Source organism: Borostomias antarcticus (assembly GCF_949987555.1).
Source record: "Borostomias antarcticus genome assembly, chromosome: 7".
Lineage (NCBI taxonomy): Eukaryota > Metazoa > Chordata > Actinopteri > Stomiiformes > Stomiidae > Borostomias > Borostomias antarcticus.
In genome coordinates, this window is record NC_140240.1 from 13,297,396 (window position 1) to 13,307,519 (window position 10,124).

General features: G+C 46.3%; 1 protein-coding gene across 1 annotated transcript; it reads right to left on the reverse strand.

Annotated features, from left to right (window-relative positions):
* Positions 1-1,584: 1,584 nt before the first annotated feature.
* shisa4 (shisa family member 4) lies at positions 1,585-10,060 on the reverse strand (the record flags this gene model as incomplete). The annotated part of the gene is made up of 5 exons (XM_084440788.1): positions 1,585-1,625; positions 2,364-2,576; positions 7,741-7,877; positions 8,779-8,956; positions 10,003-10,060. 5 exons carry the CDS (start codon positions 10,058-10,060, stop codon positions 1,585-1,587), a joined length of 627 nt encoding a protein of 208 aa, XP_084296914.1.
* Positions 10,061-10,124: the final 64 nt, after the last annotated feature.

The window sequence follows — 10,124 nt, forward strand, 5'->3', positions numbered from 1 at the left end:
AACACATAATGTTCTACAATGAAAACATCTCACAAGGGGAGCGATGCTGATTCAGAGAGCTCATAGTAAATAGAAACACAATATTCATCCAGGAAACGGTTGTGGCACACAGTTTTGAAATGTTTCAGTGACAATACGACTTTGTTAATATGTAAACTCTTACAAAATACTAAGATGTAGACCTATTCATTTACAAAATATGTAAAATTGTTTCCAAGGTTTCGGAGACGATGTTACTTAAACAAGCCAGCCAGTATGAGCAAATTCATTAACACAGGAAACAATGGCTGTACATGAATTCAGTTAATAAGTCAACTTCTCCCTCACAGCTGAATACCACGACAGTTTCATTGAACAGGATACCAAGATGCAGGAACAGAGAAGAACCTGGCGTTCTACCACAACGTTAATGTCACTGTAAGTCGACTATGGTGGACAAACTAGGGTTGAGCTGCCAAGTCGTTTACCTGGGATTGTTAAGTTGCAGTGAGGAGCTAAACGAGGACCACATGAGCAGAGGTGCTTTCTATACACAGAGATGTAGGCTACTGGAACCAAGGAACACGGACGAAGAAAGAAGAGTCAGAGACATCACATCCCGGTGCTCAGTAGCCGTAGTACCGTCTCTAACGCTTCCATCCGTCTGAATATTCCTCGAGTGTAACGGCACCTGAAGAAGGCCACGTCGGCCGGAACATTGTGCTTTATTAAATCACTTTGGGAGCTATTGAAACAGTGTGCAGACCTCTTTTCTTCCTTGACTGTAACTAACAATCAAGTGTTCTATTCCATCTCTATGGTTCCGTCAGTATCATAAAGACTCCTGACTTGACGCATCACGATATCCTTCCGACACATCCCTCACCTGAACACATCGCTGATCCCTCACCTGAAACACCCCAACAGGTCAATAGTCACATTTCATGAGGATGAGTCACATTTCGTAGAGGAGATGTCACATATCAACGGGATCACATGACCCTGTAAGAGGTGGAGCAGGATGTAAGAGGGACTGCTGTATATTAAACTTCTATTATGTGACGTGTCCGTCCATCCGTGTGTGTGTCTGTTTGTGGTATTAGATTTAGACCAATCAGGCCAGCAGTGGGCAGTAGAGATTGCTCATAGAGATGGAGATTGCCTGCACTGCTTACTTCACCACCTGGGTGTGATTTTTGTTTAATGGGTGTGAGCCTGAGAGCAGGCATGGTGCCACAGTCTGCCTCGCTGGGGATGGTGTGCGTGTGTGTGTGTGTGCATGCGTGTATGTTTGTTTGTGTGTGTGTGTGTATGTTTGTGTGTGTGTGTGTATGTTTGTGTGTGTGCGTTTTTGTGCGTGCGTGTGCGTGTGCGCATGTGATATATCTTCATGTGAAACTGTCTGGCTCCGACAAGAAACCGATCCAACCCATCATGCTCTGCTCCACGTAGGACTCAAAAACAAAAACATTTTTAAAACTAAAGTGCTGCTTGTTATCTTTCATAGGCAATCCACTAGACAAGCTGAGATGTACTGGGTTCTCTCCCAGTTCAGTCCTTCCTCCTCCTCCTCTTCCTCTCTCCTGCCCTCTGAACCCTCTCACCTCAGTGGCTGGTGTACTGTGGAGGGGAGTAGGGGGGAGGATCTGCAAAACACAACAGTGAAAGAGACATTACTCACTACTGTACAACACAGTACTGTACATACTGTCCTGTAGAGCAGGTTCTCTCTCTATCAGGACCTGACACACAAGTCGCATCATTTGCTTTGACACACTCTGGTATACGCAAGGACAGAAAAGAGCTCGGGACAGCTTTAATCCATTGATAAAATTGCATATTGGGAGGCGCCCCGGTAGCTTAACTGGCTGGGGCGCTTACCATGTAAAGGCTAGTCCTTTCTGCAGCAGCGTGGCTTTGAATCCGGCCCACGCCATTTGCTGCATGTCTTCCTCTCTCTGTCACCTACACTGTACTATCGCAATATTTAAAAATATATCTTTAAAAAAATGCTTATTGGGCGGCTGTGGCTCAGGAGGTAGAGCGGGTCAGTGGTTCAAATCCCGGCTCCTCCTGTCCACGTGTCGAAGTGTCCTTGAGCAAAACACTGAACCCCAATCTGCTCCCGATGAGCAGGCTAGCACCTTGCATGGCAGCTGGCTGCCACTGGTGTGTGAACGGGTGAATGAGAGGCCATTGTAAAGCCCTTTGTCTGTTAAAGTTGAAAGGCACTAAATGCAATCCATGAACCATTTTACCTTTTTATTTCAGAGCTAACTCCTTCATCAGCAGCATATCTAGTAGATCTATATAGAAGTTACAAGCGTCTGCAGCTGGATTTAGGGTCGTTTTCATGTCACTTGGTAATGCGTTGGTCATCTTACCTCCCTGGCTGTATCCAGGGTCTGCTACCATTGTGTACGGAGGGTAAGGCCCAGGGTGCATCATGGGATATGGTTGGGCCATGCCGGGGTAGGGCGGTGCCATCGGGTAGCCAGGGTTGGGATAATCCGGTTGTCCCATTCCCATTCCCACCGGTTTTCCATAGGCGTCGTACATGGGCTCCACAGGGTAGCTGGCCATCGGGATGTGCTGAGCTGACAGGACATGTCACATGTCATTATTGCATAGCAGTGGAGTGGGTGTCCTCCTGTTCACTGTTCTGTTTATTCTGTGGGTTTTTGTGCCTTACGGGCCACCGTATGGTATTTGGCATTTCTGCGCAAGAACAAGGCTATACATCTCTGGCCTAAAGCTAACAGCAGTCTTGTTCATGGCCCTGGGTTTAATCATGAAGAAGTCCTGCTTTCCAATGGAGTGTGCTGTGTGTGTGTGTGTGTGTGTGTGTGTGTGTGTGTGTGTGTGTGTGTGTGTGTGTGTGTGTGTGTGTGTGTGTGTGTGTGTGTGTGTGTGCATGGGTTCCTTCATGTTCATTCGTTGTATGTGGGCATGGGTGTGCTTGCATGTAAAAACCATGAAGGTGTCCTCGCTGGCTCTGTGTGTGTGTGTGTGTGTGTGTGTGTGTGTGTGTGTGTGTGTGTGGCCAGGCAGCTGGCAAGGTATATAGTTCTTTCTACAATGGAGAGTTTGGATACTTGATTCTGACTGGCTGGCTAGCAGCCGTGGTAAAATACTCTGTAACCCACGGCTGCGACCACATAACAATTAGTATTAATGCGCCGTCAATCTCATTGACGAGGCCATTGATAAGATCAAGCGGTAGGCCACTATGCTTTGCGTAGCAACCACTCGCAGCAACCTCACCTTTTTCGTATCCTATTACAAAAACGCACTCATCAGTCCGACTCCAACACTTCCACACCCCTACCAGCAAAAACAAGTGCTCTGGAGAACTGTTTTAATAACTGCACCATAGCTGGAAATTTTCAAATAAACATGAACCACCCGAATTATGCCTATATAGGTTTATGTGAACAAGGCCAACCCAAATAGGCGAGATAGCCTATGTTGCCTGGTAACCATTTAAAGGAAAATGCTCGTTTTTGACAACCTGGACCTTATTTACGACATATTATAAGAAGTTTGACTCACCGAGATCACTTTTGTGTTGTTCGGAGGCCTGTAGAAGAAATTTAAAATCCAGCGCGAGCCAGTATATCCATGTAATGGCGTCCGACGGGGCAACGGGAATGCAGTTTCTCAAAATCCATTTTCGGCCGCTAAACGGTTGTTTTCATCAATCAGATTGCATGAATCGACAGTTGAGATTCCTCTACGCGAGCCATTGTTGTTTTGGTTTTCAAATACGTGGTCTTTAGCCTCTGTAATATGATCTTTACACGCCTCTCCCCCACTTGCTCCAGCACGCATGCGCACAGGCCAGCGCGCAGACTGGCTATTCTCCCTCACATTCTCTGCGCTACGATCGGATTGTTGCTGACGAATGACGACGACAATATTCTCGACACCAACAACGATCGTAGCGCAGAGAATGTGAGGGAGAATAGCCAGTCTGCGCGCTGGCCTGTGCGCATGCGTGCTGGAGCAAGTGGGGGAGAGGCGTGTAAAGATCATATTACAGAGGCTAAAGACCACGTATTTGAAAACCAAAACAACAATGGCTCGCGTAGAGGAATCTCAACTGTCGATTCATGCAATCTGATTGATGAAAACAACCGTTTAGCGGCCGAAAATGGATTTTGAGAAACTGCATTCCCGTTGCCCCGTCGGACGCCATTACATGGATATACTGGCTCGCGCTGGATTTTAAATTTCTTCTACAGGCCTCCGAACTACACCAAAGTGATCTCGGTGAGTCAAACTTCTTATAATATGTCGTAAATAAGGTCCAGGTTGTCAAAAACGAGCATTTTCCTTTAATTCAGAAATATAGCCTATCGCGGAAGATTATGTAAATACTAAAATGCTAAGAATGATCGGTAAATAAATAATTGAATGTTACTACTGTGTGTTTTTGTGTGTTGGCACACCAAGGAGAGGGAATCCTTTTTGTCTGTGCTTCTTTCTCTCTCTCTTGCTGTCGTGTTGTTGACCTGCAATTCCATTGCTGCTACCACAAGAGGCAGTAGTCCCAGAACATCAAAACCAAAAGACTCCACAGATTTCACAGGTCAGAGGTGGCTGAGTGGATAGTACGCTGCCTATCACGGCGAAGGTTGTGAGTTCGATCCTTGGTGTGGACATACCAAGGTACATTGACATATTTTGTCACTGGATGTTGTAGAAGTTATGTAACGAGCGTGGGTCATATTTGTTAATTATAGACCCTTTTACAGCCTAGTCAGCACAAGTAGCCTATGCGCGCATTCTTGAAACCGTAGCAGAGGAAGACTAAATAAGTGATTTATTGGTAGCGCCGAGGCTTCAAAAGCCAGCATTTGTTAAAATAAAACGTGGGTCATATTTGTTCATTATAGACCCAGCTATGTATGTGCGGGCATTCTTGAAACAGAAGCAGGGGGAGACAGACGAGTTCAGAGCGAGCCGTATTTTAGTGCAAAGACTAGTATTTTATATACCATCAATATGTCTGGCTGTTGCGTCTACGGGTGTAGGCTACAAATCGGCGCTCTAGTGACAAACTTTATTCGTTTCAAGAGGAAACCGGCCTTTTCAGAAATGGAGTCGCCTGTGGCTAAGCATAGCCTACGGACTGGACTGGGGACATAATCAGAAATGCCTGCGTTTGCGGTGCCCATTTTATATCAGGTAAGTTATTTTCTCGTCCCTATAGTGCCATAAAATACAGCTTGTCGGTGGACACGCAACCGTATGCATTTCAGATTGATCATGTTGGCAATGTGTGTGAATTTGCTGCTATGTGAGAGATAAGGACCTGTTGTCACATGTCTTTGACAAGCTTCCCCTTATGGTGTCAGAACGATGGCTTATGAATGCAATGTTATTATGTTAAATACAGTAGCCCAGAGATGGTTAGCACTGGCAGGGCTATTTCAGTTTGATAAAAGGCGTTGTGGTGTTTGAGTACGAGTTGTCGTAACCTAATGGACTTCGTTTTGGTGCAGAATTATAGTTGTTTACTTTTTGATAGGAACAATTCAATTGTCCCAAGTGTTGCAAATTATTGTTACCCCTACCAGTGGCGATTGCTCCTGGGTTACCCATACAAATCCAAATAAAACTTGATTTGAAAACTTGATCATAAGCCATCGTTCTGACACCATAAGGGGAAGCCTGAAATCGACTTTCAGACTGTTTTTGACTTAAATGCGCCATATTGCTTCATTTTCATCCGTGTTTAGCATTTTGGTAGTGCTCCGTCGCCCCCTACAGCCCACATGAAAATACAGTCCACGTTACGGTCCGTTGACACCGGTCTTACTATAGCTCGTTATTCAGGCAAGATAAAATGATTCTAGCTTACGGAAGTCAAGACCAAATCAAATCAAGACCAAATCAAGACCTGGAGCGGTGGGCTAATACGCCTAGTAGCCTAGTAGGCTAGTAGCCTAAACACTGATTAGTGAAGTAGGGGAGTAGGCTATTGAGTGCTCTGTCCTAAGGGGGTGTATTTTATCGTCCTGTCATTCTCTTCGTGGTGCTTGGCCATTGTTGTCATAATGGCTCTGTAGTGTATTTAGTGTGTCCCTATAAGCTTGGTTGTTTCGGCCTAAATATTGCCCTCTTATTCGCTCGCTCTCAAATTATTGGCCCTTGTTGATGTGTTTGAAAAAACATCAGTAGCCTGTATGTTTTTACATATAAATGCTAATGATCAGCGCCCTTCTGGTGTTATGAAACCCATCAGGGCATGCTTTGACAGCGCACCCCCCAAAAAATCGCGCGCGCTGCGCGTGCGTGCGTGCTTCGTTGGTCCTGGCTTACCCGGTTCTAGGACCCACCAGACTCCACTGACCCCTACGTGCGTAGTTTCTCTCCCTATCTGCGTGTGTGTACGGGGTGTGCGGGCGGGGGGGGGTTTGGGGGGCATTGGGAGTAATAACAATGTCGGGGAAGACCCTGTGCAAGACCCCACAGTACACTACTGCATTATAGACAGACAGTCCTCATTACAATAGGAGTAGGACACTTCAAATCCTATAGTAATTAATTTTTGTATAGGATGTGATGCACCAGTCGCTCTACGCCTATGTGGTTTATTTTCAGTGATTAGACTGACTGTTGACTGGCACAGCTTTAGGTGGTGATGGAGAAATTAGCTCAATGTATTGATGCTTTTTTGTGCGTGGCTGTAAGCCAGCGCACCTAGTATAGCGTTCGTCCGGTTATCACTCCCTCCCTCCCTCCCTCCCTCCCTCCCTCCCTCACTGCGGACAATGTTGGCCTGCATTTCTCTGTTGGCACCACAAGAGGCAGTAGTCCCAGCACACCAAAATCAAGAAAGACACCAAAATCAACCCGCCGATCTCCACTGCACAAGTAGAGTAGTGGTGAGAGCATTGGACTCCCACCCTGGAGACTGGGGTTGAAGACCCGGTGGGGATGACTTTATGGGACTATACCCCAAACCTCCACATGTTCATCCTTTCACTCCAACCTTTACCCCTTGTCTTATAGATCAGATCCTGTCCCAACCCCAACCCATATTCTAACCTCAACCCACACTAGGGACTGGAAGAAGGACACCAAAACCCACCCGCCGATCTCCACTGCACAAGTAGAGTAGTGGTGAGAGCATTGGACTCCCACCCAGGAGACCGGGGTTCCTGGTGGGGATGACTTTGTTATCATCAGTGTAACTGCTTTAGTCACTGACCGCTACCATTAATGTTATGGAAGCTGCTGCTAGTTGTTGTGAGCCCGTGAGCTAAATGGCTATCCCGCTCTTATTGTGCTGGATTAGCATTGGAAGCATTGGAAGTGATGTGTCCAGGTGACAAGACCCATCTTTATTTATCAGACATTACCATCCTACCAGTCTCGCACAGAAACAAGCCAGCCAACACACATAAGCCAGGCTTGACCTGGCCTGGTTTGTGAATATATATATATATGTAGTAACCGTTGTAGAAAAGCAATTGACCACTTGAGGCAGTGGGTTACAGGGGATTTTACCACAGCTACAGGGGTTTTAGGCAACGCCCCGGCCCTACGGGGTTCTAACAACGCCCTGTAGCTGTTGTAAAATCCTGTGTAACCCACTGCCTCGAGTGGTCAGTTGCTTAAATATTGACTCCCAAAGGAAGCGTAGCTACTAGAGCAGTGTCCAAACATAACATTTCATATATATTTGCATGCCATGAAATGTGATTTGTGGATTGAAGTAGAGCATTTAAAAGGTGTGTGTGTGTGTGTTACCATCATAGGGGGTCCGGCCCAGGTGCTGCCGTCTCTGGTACAGGTAACAGCAGGAGCAGAGGAAGCAGCAGACCATGGTAGCAATGATGGCCACGAACAGCAAGATGGAGGAGGCGATACCGGCGATGGTGGTGGGGCTAGAGACAGAGAGAGGGAGGGAGAAAGACAGAGAGAAAGGGAGAGAAAGAGAGAGAAGGGAGAGAGAGAGAGGGAGAGGGGGGGAGATATAGAGACGGAGAGAGGGAGGGAGAGAGACAGAGAGGAAAGGAGAGAAAGAGAGAGAAAGATACTGTACTTTTAGACTCCATCCAAAACCAGCCCCCTACCTCCTCTTCACTTGTGGAGATGTGAATTGAGATCAGAGAGGAATGGGCAGGTGGGAGCAGTGTGGTGAATACCAAACATGTTGATGGTCTGGAGCACAGACATCCATTAAAGGTCCCAAGCCAGGAGTAGGACTGAGTCCCATGTTGAGACAGGCAGAATCTTTAATAGCGATATCATATGACGCGGGCTCAGGGATTGACCTGGGGAGAGGCAAGCTACAGTACCACAGAGTACGTATGATCACACAGCTAAGCCTTCTCCAAGTGTGGATGCCAGGTTCATATCAGATCAACCTCATCATTAGATCAGTCTCCCAGAGGATGTGAAGGCTCCCAGTAGGATGCCCAGAGCTCGGAGGAGATGACTGATGGATGGTTTCCCGCGCCGTGAACGACCGGCACGATCACAGCCCCTCAGAGGGAACCGAGCGTATTGATCAACACTTTGCGTGAGACTATTATGAACGCTTGGTGTGTTGCTGCGATAAAGGGTGTCAAATTGGAGTCAGTCGGCAAAATCGAACTGAAAGAATAAGACTGAGTAAACCAATGAAAGGGGCTGCCATCTTGTGTTCAGAAAATCAGTTACACACACACGGATCAGTACTTTACTATAGTGACCAGGAAAACACTTGTAATCATGCATTTCTATGGTGGGCCGACAGACAAGACGTCGGCCAATCACACGTCCGTCTGTGTCGACCACACACACCTGAAGCGGAAGAACGTGCAGCTTTTCTGCTCCCTCTCGGTGATCATCTTGAAGGCGTCCACGCAGCAGTAGCGCCGGTGGCAGCTCCCGCAGCAGAAGGTGATGAGCGGGCAGTTGAACCCGTTGTGCCAGGTGCCGTTCTTATCCACGTACCACAAGCAGTCCTCGTTGGCACTCGCTGACGAAAGAGGAGTATGCATAAACACACAGGCAGAAATGGACCCAGGGAGACACAAACCACACACAAACAAGATAAATAAATATATTAAACAGACATACGCACACACACACATACAATGTTATTGACAGGGAACATGCGTGGTTAAAACAGCTGGTGAGGGAGAAGTATTTGATATGCTGCTGGTACGTTTTCTTCTTCTTTTGAATCCAATGTTGTGCCCATAATATACGTAAACCCTAATAAAAAATTAAGATATTGACCATGAGGTCTATATTTCTTGTCGTCTTGACTGTTTTCTGGCCAGACCATCAAGATGTAAACCCTCACGGTGACATAAGCTGATTAGGCTCCAGGGTAGTCAGGGGTTTACATGGACTTAACAAGAGCATGTTGCTGTATTGTCCCATGTGTAGCCTATTTATATTTCACTGTTTAACCCGATTTAGGCCTAAGGGTCTTCTCTACTTCTCTTCAGGTAATGTTTAAAAAGTTAAAACATAATTCATGTTATAGTTAACTTTCTCGTGTGTTTGCTTGCTGCCGTATGTCATTCAGCACCTGTCTCGCAGACTCAACCTGCAGAGCCGTGAACATGAACCGCTGTTCTTTCCGCCCACAGAGCACTTGAATTTCACTGGGCTATGCTAATGTAACCACGACAACCGAACTGGGTCAGCTCCGAGTCCGTCCTAAAGGCTACAGTTACATTCAATCATTTAGCACACTAGTGTTTCGAACTAGCCTACTGAACCAAACAATAGGGTTGCAATGCAGCAACAACTAAACGTTGTCCACTTATTTTGTTTAAATGCTGTTGGTAAATAAACCATTTTAAATAGGGCCAGCCAGTAAAATGTTATATAATGAGATATTCACTGACAAGTTGAAATGGGAGATCAAAATCACATTAATCTAGAACGTTCGAATAGCCTACTGTTTGAAAATGTAACCGCTTCTCGACAAGGCATTGTTACAATAGATACAATCACCGGGCGCTTGTTTCCAAAATGTTACTGATGCGGCCCGAAGCATCTTCATCTTACCCTGCCAGGCGGAAAGAGCGATGGTGAGCACTGGCAAAGCCATGGCGATGAGGGACATCTTGCCTCCTGCTATGAGAAACATAGCCTTAATTGTCCAGAATAATGCAACTGTAAATAAACGC